This window comes from Taudactylus pleione, unplaced genomic scaffold (genome assembly GCF_031769625.1).
Source record: "Taudactylus pleione unplaced genomic scaffold, aTauple2 ptg000019l, whole genome shotgun sequence".
NCBI classification, from domain to species: Eukaryota; Metazoa; Chordata; class Amphibia; order Anura; family Myobatrachidae; genus Taudactylus; species Taudactylus pleione.
The window spans coordinates 33,649,683-33,669,875 of record NW_028284421.1 but is presented as its reverse complement, the minus strand read 5'-3'; the positions used below and the strand labels follow the sequence as shown (position 1 = coordinate 33,669,875).

Below are 20,193 nucleotides of genomic sequence, written 5' to 3'. Positions count from 1 at the left end.
TGAATCAGGCCCTAAATCACTTGCAACAAAACAGGATTTTCAGACTTTTGAGAATAAACTGCAATCTACTGTCTGTCAACTGGTGTTTACCATTGAATCGGACATAGCGCGTCTTACAGATAGCATTTCCACCTTGGAGGAAAATAAGGAGGACTCGGATACTGTTGTCACCCAATTTTCAGAGGGCAGTGTCACATCAATTAACGTAAAATTTTTCTTTGAAGACTCATATGGATGACTTAGATACTGTGGCCACCGCAATAATATTCGTGTCCGGGGACTCCCTGAAGACGTCTCTGAATCCAGTCTGATAGATGTCCTCATGAAGATCTTTAGCAAAATACTAGGCTTGGATTCCTAGCAGTGAAATCTTATCTATTAGGGCACACAGAAAACTCCTTTCCAGATGTATATTAATGGACAAACCTCAGATATTATCTTTCAGCCTCATTACTACAGTCAGAAGAAGGCTATCCTGAGGAAGACCCATGAACTCACGGATTAGACTTTAATGGCGATAAAATACAATATTTAACAATTTGACACCTTACAACAATGGAGGGCCGTAAAGCCCATCACGGATGATCTTCCCCAACATGATTTGAAGTAATGCTGTAGTTCCCCGATTAGCTTGCAAGTTCCTCATCATGTCAAGGTTATCTTGTTGCATACATTAGCGGACCTTGACACTTTTCTTCACCAGGTATTTAACCTCTGGCGCTCCCAGACTGGGAGGCTCTTGCTTGTCAAGTAGCCATTTATCCCTTCTCTTCAGCTGGGGAACCTGTCACCATATCCCAAGTTCGGAAGTCGAGACATCTGTCTGGTCGTAGCTCATATGATGTAATCTGAACGTAACCTACGATGTTTGTCTTTGGTGAGATTGTATCTGTTTTTCACTTTCAGCTCAAAAATGGCCTTATACTCATATTATCTTTTTTCCATGTATTAATGTTTCCTGTGTAGCTCTAGTTCATTGAACCTCCAGTGGAAAACAGTGAGTTTAATGTAAAACAAAGTGGACACAAGAATAGAGTATTACAATAAAGGGGAGGTCAAGGGGAGAAAGTGATGTAGAGAAAAACTAGGGAAGAGGGGTGAGGGGGAGAGAGAGGAAACAACTTGCAATTAGACTAGTATCAAGCAAACCTGGTAAATAACAATGGATATCATTAGTTAATACCACCTTGACCCATGAGAAGTATTCATATTTGGTCAGACAAACGGAATCCAAGTTTAATAAAATGTGGTATAAATGAATTAATTCAAAATATTTTATAAATATCTCAGAGTAATGGTGCGTACACACTAGACGATATGCTCCCTGAGCGATATCGTCTAGTGTGTCCCCGGCAGGCTGTGCTCAATGTCGTTCATGACATTGAGCACACCCGCTGAAAGATATCATTAACGATATCGTTCAGCGCCGGGCTCTCTCCCCCATTCCCCAACATGCAGCAACCGGACGACATCGTCAGGTTGGCCTGCATGTTATCCCGATGAACGATGATGACGAACGACCCGCGGGAACGCGCGTCGTCGTTATCGTTCATCGCTTTTGTGTAAAAAATGGACGATAAAGTGGACGACTGAACGATAACGATATCGTTATCATTCAGTCGTCCACTTTAATCGCCCAGTGTGTACCCATCATTAGATTCATCTACTGTGTCCATTTTGTAGTTAGTTTGGGTTAGGCAGGTGGAGCGGGGGAATGGGAGAAAACATTATATATTTGTTTGTTATGATTTTGCCTTGATGAGTTTCTGTGTTTAGGTATGTAACTGTATAGAGTGTACGGTTAACACCTGTGATGTGCAATATGTATGTATGCTATGTTGTCTGAGATAATTGTATTTGTCTTATTTATTTGATATGGGAAAATTAATAAAAGAATATTGAATTTAAAAAACAAACAAAAAAAAACTAGCCAATCATACAGGTTACAGAACACCTAATTGGAAAACCTAAATGAACAGTTATAGTTGGTGGAGACGATCATATATAAATAATCCAAGCCATTAGGTGAGAGTACTGTACAATAAAAGGAACCAAGTCGTAGACTACATTATCTTTTCATGAGAAGTTGGTGGGTAAATAGCCAAGATATACAGTAGATGCCACTTGGTATGAAGGCAAACAACACCTTTTTCTATGTCAAGCATCCTGACCCTAACCCTCCCCCTAGAGCCTAACCCTAACCCTCCCCCTAAACCCAGTATTTATCAATGCTATGAGGTCAGAATGCCTACGTCGGAATCCCGACACTTGTCAGAATACCGGCGCCGACATCCCGATTGCTGGAATCCTGCAGGCAAGTGCTGGGGTTAGGGTCAGGCCCTAGGGTGAGGGTTAGGCTGCGGGGGAGTGGGGTTTAGGTTGCGAGGAGGGTGGGTTAGGGTTAGGCACTGGGGAGGGAGGGTTAGGGTTAGATTGAGCTTACCTACCTGGGGGCATAGGCATTCTAACCTGTTCAAGATTCCAGCGTCAGGATTCTGACCACCGGCATCCCAAGCGCCGGTATCCTGTACCCAACCCCCTCTAACATAGGCATTAAATCAAATAAAAATTAGAGTTATGGTAGTCTTACCTTTGTGTCCTCACTACTTAGGAAATCTACTTCCCAGTTGAGGACTCCGGGGATGAACACTGCCGAGATTAAAGGAAGATAACATTCTGCCCAGACCAAAATGTTTGCCACTTCCCTCATGGCTGCATGACTTCGTATGCCTCCCTTATGATTGAGGTAAGCATCTGTGGTTGCGTTGTCGGATTGGATCTGGACCAGCCAGTCTTGGAAGAGGTCCTGTGCCAGAGTGAATGCTTTGTATACTGCACAAAGCTCCAGGATGTTTATGGGCAGTAAACTTTCCTGGGTTGTCCAGGAAAACCATAAAATCCAAGGATAAATGTTGAGGGTTCCCAGATTCAGAAAAGGGCGATGAGACAAATTTGGATTCTGAATTAAAAACAGAATGGAATAATAACCCCTTCCTTGCTGAGCCAAAGAAACCAGGATTATCACCCCTGAACACAGCATAGAGTGAATGGCCTCCTGTATGGCCAAGGCCTTTATAGAGTTTAATGGGGGAGTTGTACAGAAAAACTTCTGGGGAGGATGCCTCAGGAAGGTTAGGGTGTAGCCTTCAGAGACCCCCTTCTTGGACCCAGGCGTCTGTTGTAGTTTGACACCAGGTGTTGGCAAACTGAAGAAGTCGGCCTCCCACCCTGAGACCCGCAGGAGGAGGCCCGTCCCATCAGGTGGAAGGATTGTCGTCCACCTTGGAAGCTGAACGTCTGACCAACTAAGGCTTCTTGGTTTCTGGCTTGTTGGTCCCGCGAGAACTAGACTGTCTGGAGAAAAGCTGTCCTTTTGCCTTTCACTGTGGGCAAAAGGACCGAGAAAAGGACTGCCTAAGCAGAGTAGCTACTATCTTATCCAATTCTTCTCCAAATAGTATGTTTCCAGAAAAAAGCAGGGCTTCCAGAGCCTTCCTAGATCCCGCATCTGCTTTGCAGGACCTTAACCAATGGGCTCCATGAGCAATTTAACCGAAGTTGCTGATGCTTTAGAAGCCAGGATTCCAGCATCTATCACAGCTTCTCCCAAATAAGAGGCCGCATCTTATATACGGGAGATATATGTCAGCTCTGGTAGCATCTGGTATAGTATCTTCCAGGGCCCCTGTTCATTCCTTAATGCCTTGGATACCCAGGCCACAGCCATAGCTGGTCGAGTACAGCTCCTGACAAAGGAAAAACTAGAAGCCTGTCTTAAATCAGTGTTTTTCTATCTGTGAGATCCTTAAGGAAGCACCGGACGGTATATGCAACAAAGAGCTCCTGACTAAATATGCCACCTGTAGGAGGGACTTCCTTCCAATCTTTTCATAACATGGAACAGTCTATTAGTAGTACTCAATGCTTCCCCCATGAGTTCAGAAAGTTGCTCAGATTTAGGAAGTTCAGCATTAACCATCTTCTGGTGTTTAAAAACCGGAGCCTTATTACCTACAGCACCTGCTGTTTCCAGGTGGTCTCCCATCGAAGTACTAAGCAGGCCCAACACTGCATAGCTTCCAAGATCAGACAAAATTGAGCATGTCCAGTGTGGTGTGGCTGTAGGTTGTGACTTAGTGGCTACCAGTCTATTTGCCTGCAACATTTGCTCAAATCAGCCGATGACTGAGCCATACTATGACTTGAGTGGCATAAATATCCATCCCGAAAGGAAGTATCGGGGGCTGTCCACTAGCTGTGTCAAAACCTGAGACAAGGAGGACCCCCAGGGTGGCTCCTGTACAGGGGCTGGTAAACTGGACTGAAACAGTGGTATCTTATAGCAAATAGCACCCAAGCCATCCTGTATGAAATCCTAAGGCTACAAGTCCGCCAAACAGGACCTACATGTAACCAGCACAGAAGCATCAGCCTCCTGTTCACCCTTACCTTTAAACATAAATTAGTAGGTATAAAGGTAACAAATGCAAATGTAACAGCCTTCACAAGTACAAGTAAATGAGAAGTACAAAAGGAAAAAATACCCTCACACACCTGTAGCAAAGGGTTGAGGAGAAATAGCAGTGATAGTTATAACTGACAGTATAGAAAATAAAACAGTATATCAATACAACAAGGCTAGCAAAAGTCACATAAAATGCATATACAATATACTTGCAATGGGCTCTAAATCAAACACAGTAGGTAGGATTTTAACACTGTATAACCTGGCCTCTGGGGAGAGGTATACAGGGAGACTAGACCCAAAACCTCCTGAGACCAGCAGCGTCAGCAGAGCACTGATAGTGGTCGCTGGGCGTCTAGGCTAGTGGTGATGCTGGATGCCGGGGAGAGCCTATCTCCCCTATGCTGTATTAACCCCCCGGGTGCGCTGGTCTTATCATGGCCGCCACCACTGTCCCTGGCACCAGACTCAATTGCCCTGGTGGTCTAGTGGGGGAGCGAACGATGTTGTCGCCCCATTACAGCAACCTCCGGCAGGTCTCCAACCGCCAGAAGTATGGACTGCCACATGGTTCCCCGCGAGTGGGGAATCACCTTACCTACGTCCCCATGCTTCTAGCTGAAGTCCCGGATCCCAGCATCGCCGCTAGCCAAGCTCCGCTGGTGCCTGCCGAAATCAACAGTTCGGTTAATGGTGTTGCTGATCCGGCGGGGGTAGATGGAGCACCAGCACAGCTGTCCATTAGGACGCCTGGCGCTGCTTGCTCTGAAGTAAAAATAAATTAAATAAAACATAAAATAAAAGCTTGGAACTGCCTGAGCAGTCTTCCTGTTATAAAGGTGCATCTGATCCTGCCGCACCAAACAAAAAACTGAATGTCTGTGGCCAGGGGTGGGGTATAAGTGGAGGAAGACCAGGGGTCATCCTGGGGGCTAAAAGCTCAACGGTTTGGTGCCTGGATCATTCCAACCACATTTCCCCATTGTCTCCCTGTGGATCCCTATGGACACTGAAGATTAAATTTTGTATTATACCTGTTGATTATGTTTAAGTAATGTAAGTCATATTATTAATTCACTGGCTTTGTGCATTCAGTCACTGGTAATTACCGCACTGTTTTCTGGATGTAAACTTCTAACTATTACCTCAAACTTTAAACCACAAATGTATTTTAATAGTATACCTCCTGTTTTTTATGTTGTATCTTCTACATACATTATTCCTTTAAATAAAGAGAATTTCCTTAACCGTTCACTTACTGATTGATTCACCCTACATGGTACTATACAATACCTTCATTATACAATACCTGACAATATGTTTTTGGAAGATTTTATTCTGCAAAACTTTGGTACTTTGCAAAACATTTTATTTTTCCTAATATCATGAACAAGTACTTATTTTTGAAATATCAAAATACAGTGTAGATGTGCAGAATGCTTACCCCTGCATGAAAAGCTTCATTTGAAATTCCTAGATTATTGTTCGTCTCGGACATTTCCATGTCTGATGAAGATGGAAACAAACCATAACATTACACTGCAAGTGACGGAACCATTTGGTAATATAACACATTCCATTTTTAAGCAATTTTCTTGTAACTGCCACAAATTAACACTGGTATTTTTAAGCTGGGTACACACCTAAAAGATATATATGCAGATGATGGTTGTTCATACACACTGAACAACCATCATCTGTCATCTGGCTGTGGGTCCTGCTGGCCAGGGGTCGCGTCGCACCGCACTCCCTGCGGCCTCTGATGCAAGTGTACAGGTGGTCGACTGACCGCCTGTACACACAGCACGATGCCCCAATATATCTGGAAATATATCTGCCATCGGCTGTGCAGTACAGCCGATGCGATATGTCTGAACAACGTCGTTCACAGATATATTGCTGGTACACACTGGTCAACCAGCACACCATATATTGGCCGATAAATTGAACAACCAATATATCTTTAAAGCTGGGTATATCTGCAGATTGACTATATCTGCAAATGATGCTTGCTCATACACATCACAGCCATATGGCCGGGGGTGCCGGCGCGCCCCCCTTCCCGGCGGCCTCAGCAGCAAGTATGGGCGGTCGTGACCACCTGTACACACTCAACATGATGCGCCAATGTATCTGCAGATATATTGACCATTGGCTGTGCAGCACAGCCGACGCGATATGTCTGTGAACAACTTCGTTCACAGACATATCGCTGGTACACACTGGCCGATGCACACACGATATATTGGCCGGTCAATTGATCGACCAGTATATCTGCCAGTGTATACCCAGCATTAGTGACATTGGGCCTGATTCAGATTGTACTCTTTTAACATCTTTGGATGCAGCTTTGCTGAAATATGCTGATGCTGCAGGAGCCGTCTTGTGTGATCCGCTGATGCATCCGAGGATGCAGCAATGGATCACTCTGCATGACCGTTGGTCATCTGTGTAGCCTTCAGGTTACTCGGGATGTTGCTCAGAGTGGCCGTTGTTTGCAGCTGAAGCCAGTGAAGCTGTGTACAAGGACAAAGACACTGGCTTCAGCACACCCAGAAAACGGGGTTGAGATTGGACACTGCGTGACACCGCCCTGGCTCTCAATAGGCCGCAGTCTATCAATTAGGCTGTGGTATCCGCGCACTGTGAGCGAGTTTGCAGAGGGAAATGTGCACATGTGCTTTACAGATCCTGCGCATCGGGTTTGTGTACAACTCTAAATCAGCCCCACTATATTTAAATGTTATTCTCGCAATATTACATTTTTGCTTTTCTTTTTTTCCTTTTGCACTGTACAGCACGCTTGGCCCCGCTAAAGGTACATACACACACAACAATTTTTTGGGCGATTATCGTTAACGATATCGTGTATCGTTCAATCGTTGAAAAAATCGTTCACTTTCTGAGTTAAAACGATGAACGATTATCGTTTATGCGCGTTCACGTTTGTAGTTTAGTCAGACTGACCAACTCAACAATTTTCAGTAAGGGAATATGCAAAAATCGCTTGTAGTTCAAAAAAAACTCATTACATTTAGTAAATGAACGATTTTAGTAAACAAATTTCGTTCAATTTTTCCCTTGAAAAGGAATTTATACAAGGAATTTAAAAACAAGAATGGAATGCATGGTTTGAAAAGGTGTCATGCTAAAAATAATTACAGAGCAGTGTAGGCCACACAAAGCTTATAGCAAAACAAAAGCAATTTGAAAGGGAGGTTTTTTTTTTTTTTTAACCAATGTTCTATTGACTGAAAAACTGTTTCTGGTTTTAAAATAAGACGATTATTATTATGTAACTTGATCATATATTAAAAAAAATCTTCTAGAAAACAGATATAATTATGGGATAATGCAAAGTACACTTTTTAACAGCTAAATAATTAATTACTTGCATCTGACCTGATAAATCACAAATTCAATCTATTACAGGTTGAGTCTCCCATATCCGTAATTCTATCATCCGAAATATTCCAAAAACCGAAGTTTTTTTTTGCAGCCGTGACGTCATGACGTCACAGATTAATGACCAATCACTAGCAGCGTGGGCGTGGTCTATATGCTGCGCTCCCCCCACTGCAGCGCACGCCAGGCATTTCGTGACACCCGCCGGACTCCCCTGCAACACCTGATGGACCCTATTGCAGGACCCACCCCCGCCGCACATGCCGGGACTCACATGACACCTGCCGGACTTCACCCGACACCCACCGGATCACTTGTGACATCCACCGGACACCCCCGCAGCACACACCAGGCCTCCTGTAACACCTGCCGGACCCCTCTGCTGCACACGCCAGGCCTCCTGTGACATCTCCGGTACCCACCCTGCAAGGTATTCTGAAAACCGAAATTATCCAAAATCCGAAATGCTCCTGGTCCCGAGCATTTCAGATATGGGAGACTCAAACTGTATAGCGTTTAGGGATCCTTCACTCTATTTTTTTTAACTACAAAATGCACAAAAGCCTATGTTTATACAGTGAGAAGGTCTCCATTCAAAGCCATTCATTGAAATGTGTGCTGATGAATGATAACTGCAGCATGAAGTAATGCATCACATAACTTCTGTACTCTCTCTATATATAGGTGTAAACAGGCTTAGGGATGGATGGTAATTCGTTTTTCACGCAGATCGAACAATTGTTTACCATTGCGCATGAGTATAAGCCATACTGCGCATGCGCAGCGATCACACTGTGATTACGGGAGCACAGAGGAACCCACCGCAAAGTGAGTGACAGGCTGACAGCATTTGGGGGTGGGAATGGGGAGTGGTCAGATAAACGCAGGCGTACCTGTTCATTTAAATGCCGTTACATGGGCGTGCATAAAATTAGCCACTGCAAGTACATACGCAGCATGAAAGCCATCTGCGTGAGAGGAGAGCTCCTGAGTCTGCGGCTGGTCAGACTTGCCGCAAAGGCAAGATGGCTGCCGATGTGAGTCGATGATATTGATATTTACGCAGGTAGGAATCGTCACACACAGATAAGAAGGCAGCAGTGGGCGTCTTTATGTTCAGGTGATCTTTGCAGACATTAGATTATTTTCTCAGCTGTGTTGCGTACGAAAACGCGGCTGCGATCGCATTAGCATCCATCTCTGAATCAAGCCCTTAGTAAGGAAAATGTAATGCATTCAAATTGAATTACAGCCTTACAGACACATTAGTGTGGACAAGCCCTGAGTTGGCACTACATATAAAGAGTACAAATAAATAATATTGTTTAATAATATTTATATCGCTCACACATATTATGCAGAGCTTACAGAGAATATTTCAGTCATTCACATCAGTACCTGCACCAGTGGAACTTACAATCTATATTCCCTATCATATGGTCACACTTAAGCTGCATACACACACAAACGATTTTTTGAACGATTATCGATAAACAATATTGATTATCGCTCATCATTGAAAAAATCGTTCACTTTCTAAGTTAAAACGATGAACTATTATCGTTCATGCGCGTTCACGTTTGTAGTTTGTAGTTCAGACTGGCCAACTCAATGTTAAATGTTAAAGTTAATATGCAAAAATTGTTTGTAGTTCAAAAAAATCGTTCATTACATTTAGGAAATGAACGATTTTAGTAAACGATTTTCGTTAATTTTTCCTTTGAAAAAATTTACGAAAATCGTTTACTAAAATCGTTCATTTCCTAAATCGTTGTGTGTGTATGCAGCTTTACACACTATGATTAATTGTTTTGCAAGCAGACAATTAAACTACCAGTATGTGGGAGAAAACTGGAGCAGCTTGAGGAGACCCATGCAAACTTTGGGCTTGTTCACACCAATATGTTTGTAATTTAACTATCCTCCTTAGGGGGCATTGAAGATTTCTGCTATTGTTATAAACAGAAAATGAGTCTTGCTGCAGAGTACAGCAAGATATAAAAAACTTCCAATACGTACTTGTTTAGCTGTATCTTCCCGTCGTGGCCTGCCCGTCTTTGTGTGGATGTGAAGACGTCTCACTTGCCGATTTCTAATCTAAGAAAAGTAGAGCAAATTATGAAATGGCATCAAAGTCCAAAGCTGTGTCAGCGACTGAAACGATCTGTGCAATTCCCACATACTGTAACTCTATCAAACTATAGCAACTAATTCCTAACCAACACTTTCATTTAAAGTCAGTACACACAGAATAGTCTGATTGTGCGGCTATCCGTATATGTAACTCACCATATATTTTAGCAGCATTCTATTATTCATTGTTATGTCTATAAATTGTAATGACTAAAGTTGTGTCCTTGATATCTGACGTACAACATCTATCAGATAACTACTTGCCCCGATAATCTGGCTTTTCCAGTCTATTGTAAAAATTCACACCCCATTTAATAATTAATCATATTTTCAGTGTAGCGTAATTGCTATATACTCATTGCAATAAAATTACAGATAAAGGCATTTTTAGTAATGTGTGCAAATTACACAAATGTTCTGTAACCCTTGGCTAGTCATTAGTAGTAACTAACTAGTAACTAGTCATTAGTACAGGATAAAGTTCACCAAACTGATCAAGTCTAATATATGATTGTGTGACATAGGCTACAGCACATAATGGGAGGGCAGATGCTGAATTCAGTGCAAGTCGGTGATGTGCAGTGCAGAGTGTTTCCGCAAGGTGCATGCTAGAGAGCTGAGCATACGCAAGCACGGCCAATGCTGAGATGTGCACAACTTATGGAGCGTACACACGGTCAGATTTGTCAGACTTGTCAGATTTGTCAGATGAACGACTGAACGATTAAACGATTTGAACGATTTGGACGATTTGACCAAAGTTTTGAACGATTTGAACGATTGAACGATTTTTAACTGCATTAAAATGAATGGAATCGTCCAAGTCTGACTGCAAACCCATCAGATGTCAGATATCGTTATCTGACAAACGGGAACGCGCATCGTTGATCGTCCATCGTTCAGGCATGTCAGATATGAACGATTTTTCATCAGATATGAACGACTGAACGATTTTTAAATCGTTATCGTCCATATCTGAAGAAAAAATCTGATCGTGTGTATGCACCATTAGTCACATCTCCAGTTGTGGCTGAAGGGGTGCTGCTCTGCATGCAGACTCATTTCAGAGAGGGCATGTTGATGCACAGAATGGCAGCGCTCCGAATCCCAGCAGCTGCGATCCCGATGGTAAATATTACAGTTAGGTTTAGGGGTTAGGGCTAGGCACTAGAGGGAGGGTTAGTCTGAGGGAGGGAAGGGATAGGGTTAGGCTGCGGGGGGAGAGTATTATGGTTAGGCTGCGGAGGGTTATGCTGCAGGAAAGGTGTGTTAGGGTTAGCGGTAGAGTTAGGGGAAGAGTTAAATTACTTACCTGCATACGTCAGGTTCTCTAACCTTCTGGATTTTCCGGTCCCGGGATTCAGACTGCCAGCATTGTGTGCGTGCCAGGATCGCGTCCCCAACCCTGTTGATGGAATTGCAAGCTATGCAGACGTGTGGGTATGCATGATTATGACTGTTTTCAGGCAGACCTTTTACACCAAGGATAGGGCAAGTGCAAGTGCGCACTGATACTGATGCCGGGTTCCAAACAAATCGTACAGAAAGAGGTGGTCCAGCCGCAGAGATTCACACAACTCTTTATATGGACAACTATACACATATAACATCGAGGCATGATAAACATACTGTAGCATGGCCAGACCTCACTCTTATGCTGGGTACACACTAGACCAGGCCTGGCCAACCTGTGGCTCTACAGCTGCTGTGAAACTACACATCCCAGCATGCCCTGCCACAGTTTTAGCATTCCTTAATAGCAAAACTGAAGCAGTGCACGCTGGGACTTGTAGTTTTAAAACAGCTGGAGAGCCACAGGTTGGCCATTCCTGCACTAGATGATATGACGTCCAATCCGCGCTACATCCTCCGTCTGACCTGCATGCAGAGCCGAATGCAGCATGGCCCCTGCCATCACTGCCGGCATTAGCAAGTGTGTATGCTGGGTCCAGTCATTGAAGATGTCAGGCACACCGTCTTAAGGAAACTTAAACAAAATGTACATTGCAGATATTTAGGGCTATAAGTATCCTTTTTATTGGATTTTTCCGAACATTATTTAAAATGTATTTACAAAAATAATTGCAAATCATATTTACTGTCTACTGTATTGTCTCTTGGTTTCAATAAAAACATTTTTTTTTTTTTAAATATATATAATATGATTAATTAAATGAACCACTATACATTACTTTTACACATCTTTAATGTATACATTCATTTAGAATTTACTGTCTTGTTGGAGCTTGGGAATTTTCAAATGTAAGAATTTGTTGAACCCCGGTAACAATTACTGTACATGTCTCCTGTATCTGATCATCAATCTCATACATTAACATGGAGGCTGTATAATCCCATTCCTTTTCACAGAACAGCATCAATTTACTTATACATCTAATCACTCTGGGCCTGATTCAGAGCCGGACGCTATTTGCGCTTGCTCGTTCAGAAAAAGGGGCCGGCTATTTAAATTGAGCGCTCGCTCTTTGCGGTCTGTTGATGCCTCTATGTCTGAGCGAGCGAACGAAACATGCGCTCGCTATTTTGTAAAGATGCCCCCTGGCCGCTCGCATCCTACGTCATCTCCGCTATTTATTTGATTAATCGAGTACATTGAAAAGCGTCTGAACTGCTCGCAGGATTTTACCTACCGCAATCATGCGAACAGTTCAGGCTAAGAAACAACCAAGTGACGTGGTCGATGACGCTGCTTTGTTAATTATGCACACCCTTAAAACGGCCATTTTGACCGTTTGGCACGCCTGCGTTCGGATCACCACTCCCTGTTTTCAAGCACCTTCCCCTGTTACCACCCACAAACGCCTCATCCTGTCACTCAAATTAGCAGGCACTCGCTATTTTGCGAGCGCTCGATATCCGGCCTCAATGACTGGTTGGCGCATGCGCATTACGACCCATACGCATGCGCTTACGAGCGGCTCTGAATCAGGCCCTCTGTCATTAATTGCTTCATATGCCATAACAATTGAATTAGATTAAGGTCAGAATTGTTTCCCAATCAATGCAAAATCTCTTCTGTTTCAATTTCAACCATATGCACGACCATGACATATAATTAAAACTTTCCTTAGATCACAGGCATATACACTGCTCCTTTACTTTAAACTTTGCTGGAACAAACCAAATTATAAATTCCTACCTGGAGAACTGACTAATGGAAGGAATGCCAGTGAGCCAAACAGAGTAAGCAAGACTGCATAAGACTGAAGATTTGGCAAGGAAACAAGTCATTAAGCAGGTTTATAACACAGAATAAAAGATTAGGGTGTGGTATGAAAAGTCACCATTTAGAAGTTCGACATACAGGTCGACATCCAATATGTCGACATTAAAAAAGGTTGACATGGTTAAAATGGTGGGGACTGGGCTGCACATCCTAATTTAAACAAAATACAAGGTGCTACCATGCTGAGGGGTTGGGTATGAAATACTGATGGCTTAAAAGCCACCGGTTCAAATCCCGATGCCGGCTGGTAAGTACATTTAACCCTCCCCTCTCCCCCCTCTAATCCTAACCCTCACTTGGGGATGGCTAACCCTAAATCCCCCCCGTGGTGCCTAACCCTAACCCCCCTCCCCACACCCCAAACCTAACCCTCTTTGGGTGGTGCCTAATCCTAACCTCCACCCCAGTGGTGCCTAACCCTAAACCCCCACCCTGTAGCCCAACCCTAACCCTCCCCGGTCGGTGTCTAACCCTAACCTCCCCCCGGTGGTGCCTAACCCTAATCCCCCTTTCCCCTAGCCTAAACCTAACCCTTCCGTGGGGGTGCCTAAACCCAAGTCTCCCCAGGGGTGCCTAAACCCAACACCCCCTCACCCCCCGCGGCTAACAGCTCGCGATGCCCGGCTTACCTACGTTCGGTATGCCCGGGCGTCAGGATTTTGGCGTGGGGCTAATGATAGGCATCAGTATTTAGACGCCTAACTTTAGTCCCATTCTGGGCTTTCAGTGTCGGGATTCTGGCGGTCAGTATTTCAACCGCCGGTATCCTGACTACATCCCCATGCTGAGACCTGTAGTTCTAATGCAGAAAAAAAAAATGCAGGTGCACTTTCTCTAAGCACTAAGACTACTGATCAAAATATATATAATAAAATAATAAAATGTTGACATGTTAATTATGTCGACATCTAACACCTTTTTTTTTTTCCTTATTTTAGCCTAACCCTTTACCCTAAGCCAGGGGCACTTAACACCCTAGTGTGCAGTGGGCTCCCTACTTTGAGCAGCGTCTCTACCGTCCTAAGCCCCACATCTTACTTTGCTCCGGCAAGTGAAGCGGGTCACTCTTCCTCCATGCACCATCTATGGATGATATCCAGTGATATCCAGGAAGATGGCACATTGTGCACAAGAGAGCAAAGGCTCTGGCACAGTGCAGAGTATTTGCTTTCACTGCGCATTTTCTCTAAGTTGTCACTGGGAAGATGGCACAGCGGAAGAGGAGGAATCCGCTTGTCAGAGCAAGGTAAGTAAACTTTGGGTACAGGGTGTGCCCCTGAACCCAGGAGCCCATGCGCACTGCACACCCTGCACCCATTATAAACACACCTATGCCTAAAGCTTGCCCTAAACCTAACCAAAAAAACATGTCAATATTCTGGTGTCAACATTTAAATGTTGCATTATGAACATGTGAGCATTTGAACAATTTCGACTTTTTTGAATGGCGACATATTGAGTGTCGACATAAAGTTCATGTTGACATTATGACTGACGACATTCAGAACCTGTTGACATTCTGTCCGGATACCAGAGACTAGTGACCAGTTCTTCACAGTGCCGGTCATGTGCATGTGCTTTTGCGCATCCACATTTCAACATGGCGGCTGACATAGAAAGAGGTTTGGTGGCATCACTAGTGTGGTCCCAACTGCACAAGGGACAGGGGTATACCTAAATGTTCGATGCGTGACACCCAAGAATTTATTTCTATACATTATCAGGAAATTACCTGGTGATGAATTACCATATATACTCGAGTATAAGCTGAGTTTTTCAGCACATTTTTTGTGCTGAAAAAGTACCCCCTCGGCTTATACTCGAGTGAAGTGTAGCGCTGACCAGACGGAGTTCGGTCAGCGCTACACAGCACAAACACACAGCCGCCGGAGCTGCTGTGTGATTTTTTTTTTATTATTCTCATTACGTCTCTCTCTACTGGGGGGGGGGGGGGACTACTGGGGGCACTAGCAGGGGGCGATTTCTACAGGGGGCACTACCAGGGGTGATTACCACTGGGGGAACTACCAGGGGGGGGGATTACTACAGGGGGCACTAAAAGGGGGGATTGCCACTGGGGGTACTACCAGGGGGGAGATTACTACAGGGGGCACTAAGAGGGGGGATTACCACTGGGGGCGATTACCACTGGGGGGCACTACCAGGGGGGGATTACTACTGGAGGCACTGAAAGGGGGGGATTACCACTGGGGGCACTGAAAGGGGGGGATTACTACTGGGGGCACTGAAAGGGGGGATTACTACTGGGGGCACTGAAAGGGGGGATTACTACTGGGGGCACTACCAGCTGCTGCCATTTCCCACCCTAGGCTTATACTCGAGTCAATACGTTTTCCCAGTTTTTTGTGGTAAAAGTAGGTACCTCGGCTTATATTTGGGTCGACTTATACTCGAGTATATACGGTACGTATTAGAAGTATTCAAGTGTTTATATAATATCTAGTTATCCTACATTAACAAAGACAACTTAATCAAAATGTTTTTGTCCACCCCTAAATGAATGTATGCATCTAATTGAGACCCTACCATTAGTTATCACACACAAAGACACTAGGCTTTTAATGTACAATCCACAATTTTATTTTGAAGGGGGAAGAACCCAGGATAAGACTTCTACAACCATAATCCAATAGGGGTATCAATCTTCCCAACATCTGTCATTACAATCACCATTGCTCTTCTACCTGTGACAAAGGTTACATCTTCAGGGCACATACGCTCATACTTCACTACAGTATCTTCTTTTTGTTCTTTTATGACCGCTAATTTAGTCTAATTCCTCTACCAAAGGATTCCACAGCACATTCTAACCTACCCTCCTCATGTCTGCACGCAACTTATATACCAAGACACAAACTTAATTTCTAAAACTCTATATTTCTTTTACCAGACTGCAATACATCTTATTATTGAGACCCCATAGACATATCTTTTATCTTCTGAGGAAACCGTTGTATGGTCTAATAACGGAGAAATGCGTTAAGTTTGTGGATTTAATACTGGCTGCTTGACAAGTGGATTAGCTCAATATTGTGATGCTATGGATGCAAAATCTGTTTTTTATGAAGAGCCGTGACATCTTTTCATATCTGGGCGCTGATGTGTTGCTCCAACTGCCGCTGACATTATCAGACTGGCAAGTGGTGATTCTGATTACATGAAGGTGAATGTAATTCACAGAGGATTGCCGTACCAATGTCACTATCTGAGGACTTTGCCCTTGCTCAGGATTTCCCTAAGAGTGGTGAGACTATATGCATGCAAATCATATTGACACACTGGCTCTACTAATCAAGCACCTGTAACTCTAGTGGATTTGCACATGAAGTTTTGAATGACAGTTTTAAGTGACCATAATCTGCCAGTCATCAGTGATATATTTCTATGAGAATATGTTGATATAGGATATTAGTTATATTGTATCTGAATTTCATTGATGTATTTATATGTAATGTTATATATGCATTAAATGTATTATCAATTAAACCAGCGCTCCCTTGGGTGTGTGTGTGTATATTAATATATATATATATATATATAAATAAACACACACACACACACACTTGGTTTACTTTGATCCCATAGACATAAAGCTACCTCTTTACACTACAACCTTTTTTGAGACTCACTTAACTATGGTACAAGCAAATCAGGATTAGCCCAATGGCTTGATCATTTTCCACCCCTCTGCCTGGATTCTCTCTGATGCACAGTCCCTTACACTTCTGTCTGACAGTATCTACAATTAAATGTTTTTGAGAATTTTATATTCACTTTGATGATTTCATGGTATTAGAGGTGGAGAGCTCTGAAGTTACCCTCTTAAGCAGGAACACCCCATAAATATTAATAATTATACACTCCTCACAAAAAAAAAAAAAAAAAACTATAAAGCCCAACAAGGCTGAATGTAATCGTTGCATTTGGGCATAGAGGGACTTTTTTGTGACAAGACCACAATCAGCCCAACTCATCAGAAGAAGCTGCATAAGCTGTGTACAATGCAATTCAAATAGTGCAAACAATACAACAATGGGCACATTACATTACAAAATTGTGCTTGCAGTGTGATAGCACATAATTGCAGCTTTGCAAGTGACCTGTACTGTATAGTTTCCAAATCAGTAGAGGGGGATTCTAACAACTTTGCTACTTGAGGCAAATATACTGGATATCTTTACTGTAAAAACCATCCAGTATAGTTTACTGTTCATGAAGTAAACTGTAAAAATCAGCAATAAAAAAGCCACGAATGCTGCTTATTATAGTGATGGTAAGTGCCCTTTTACTAGTGTGTTTACATTTTGATAATGTAAGGCGTTAATGAACTTTAAACATACTATAACAAGCCCTGTAACTACACGTCTGTATAAAGCCTGTATCTTGTTGCTTATCGACCTACATGTTTTGACATATCAAGAGGTCAAACTTCATTCTCCATCCTTCCTGCAAATGAGACTATAAAAATATACTGGTGAGGCTGGAGTGACAGGGGACAGGATGCCCACAGTAGTAGTGACCCTTATACAATGCCCACAACAGTAGTGCCCCTTACACATAATGCCCACAGCAGTAGTGCCCCTTAAGCAAATGCAATGCCCATTTTAGTGGTGCCCCTGATGCAGTGCCCCAGTAGCGGTGCTCCTTATGCAGTGCCCCCAGTAGTGGTGCCCCTTATGCAGTGGCCTCAGTAGTGGTAGTGCCCTTATGCAGTGGCACCAGTAGTAGTGCCCCTTATGCAGTGCCGTCAGTAGTGGTAGTGCCCCTTATGCAGTGCCCACAACGGTAGTGCCCCTTATGCAGTGGCCCCAGTAGTGGTGCCCCTTATGCAGTGGCCCCAGTAGTGGTAGTGCCCCTTATGCAGTGCCCCCAGTAGTGGTAGTGCCCCTTATGCAGTGCCCCCAGTAGTGGTAGTGCCCCTTATGCAGTGCCCCCAGGAGTGGTGCCCCTTGTAGTAATGCCACATGTGTAATGCCCACAGTAGTTATGCCCCCTATAGTGCCACTTACACAAACAAAAACAATCCTTACCTTAAGCCCCGCTCCTGCGTGCCTCTGGTCCACATGGCTGCTTTGAGTCCTCTGATCTATGGAAGAGACGTCATGACATCTCTCCCATAGATCAGAGGACTCGAAGCAGCCAGGCCTGTGGGGGGAGTGGAGCCGGAGCTGAAGAGTGAGCTCCAGCCTCCGGCTGCCGCTGCTTTTTTTCTTTTCATACTTACCTCTTCAATGTCCCACGGAATTGCACTGCTGAAAACGCCTGAAAAATGGGCCCGGAGTTTACTGCTGCTGTCAGTTCGCTGACGGCAGCCGGGAGAGAGGAGGGGCCCTGGACCTCACTTAATATGCCCCTGATTGGTGAGAACAAGAATTTCACTTGTTATTAAATATGCCCCTATGTTTGAAAAAAAAAAAAAAAGGTCCCAATAACAGTTAGTGAAAGTGGACCATACTGTGATGCTCAAAAATTTGGAGGGCATTCTCCCAGCTTTCGGGAGAGTAAGAACCCTCCCATAGCTGCCACTTCTTCAGTGAAGTGGGAGGGGACTGTGCATTGCTTCATCGTGAACCCGCCCACAGTGACATATTGCCGGGAATCACAGCAAAATGATGCATAGGGTGGTGCTACGATTCGCAGATCTACGCCCCCCACCCCGCCCATCTGGATCTTCCTCTCTACAGACCTCCCATGCACCAGCTTTTAAAAGATTGCAAGTACGAAATGGTTCATTCACACTGAATCATTCTGTATTGTAAAAGGAAAACAGATGCATATAGAGCACTAGTGAACAATGCAGGAATAGGGATGAATTATTCCCTAATGTGAAACATATCTGAAATTCACAGGAGAAACAACTAAAAGCATTACATACATAACTAATAATAATAATAGCTTGATAAATAGAAAACAATCTAATCGAGCTTGTCTGAAAGAGCATTAGCGGCTAACTTTTTTGAATATATCTTGTCATGGAAACAGATAGCACACACCATCTCCTGGGGCATGCAACCAGTAAATGACACAACAAACCAGTAATCTGGTGCAACTATCCACAGACAGTTTTATTAAGGTACAAAAGATAATTATAATAAAGAGCAAAATAAATCCTAGAATGTGCAGCACTTACTAACAAGCTGTCTCTCTCTAAGCATGGGAACCTAATGTCCAGCACAGTGGTGTATGTACAATTGTTACCTGGTGAGCGGTGCGCATGGGACAAATGGGTCAAGGTTGGCCCAAAACAGGCAAACTATGGCGTGCAGCGGCTCCCACCATCTGTGCAGTACTACCCCCTCTTACCTTCAGTCGGTGTTGCCATCTTTGAAGTGATGGGTTTGGAAAGATAGCACCTATACAGAAGATAGCAGAGTGCCAGAATCTTTACTGTCTCTTGTGACAGCGCCATCTTACTGAAGATATTGTAGGGTAAATTTACTAACATTCGATTTGGTATTTTGAGTGATTTGGTATTCGATTTTCATTCGATTTGAATTCGATTTTGCATTTGGGTATTTACTAAAGGCCAAATCGTATTTTAGTCAAATCTACTTCAAATCGAACATCGAAAAAACGTCGGTACTTTTACATAGACCAACACACAAATCCCTTATTTACTATCATTCGTTTTGAAAGCAAACACAAAATCGAACTTTAAAAGCCCAAATGAATAGACCTGCTTCATGCTTTCGATTTGAGCATGAGCAAGTCGAATTGACACAGATACATGCAGCCATCAGTGAGACGCCTGCATGTATCTGACTGTAAAAAGCAAATAAAGAGTTAAATGTAGAAAGAAAATGACGTGAGGTACCCCCACCCCTCAAAAAAAAAAAAAAAAAACAGAACCAGCCTCGGACTTTGAAAAAGCCAGTCCTGGTTGTTTAAGTACAGGAAAAAAATACATAAGGTTCCACTGTAC

General features: G+C 43.5%; 1 protein-coding gene and 1 pseudogene across 3 annotated transcripts in view; both read right to left on the bottom strand.

The window, feature by feature from the left end:
- Nucleotides 1-20,193, bottom strand: part of SLC28A1 (solute carrier family 28 member 1) — a 131,365-nt gene that overhangs the window by 90,624 nt on the left and 20,548 nt on the right. For 2 of the 3 annotated variants that reach the window (XM_088444122.1, XM_088444131.1), the window contains exons 3-4: nt 9,890-9,967; nt 5,910-5,971 (exon numbers count right to left, since the gene is read on the bottom strand). In XM_088444122.1, coding sequence (XP_088300248.1) covers nt 5,910-5,969 — 60 coding nt within the window. In that variant the 5' untranslated portion in view covers nt 5,970-5,971; nt 9,890-9,967. Of the gene's footprint in view, nt 1-5,909; nt 5,972-9,889; nt 9,968-11,315; nt 11,475-20,193 lie in introns of those variants that run through there. The other variant, XM_088444114.1, reaches the window with a different exon arrangement.
- Nucleotides 4,009-4,127, bottom strand: LOC148540514 (5S ribosomal RNA; annotated as a pseudogene).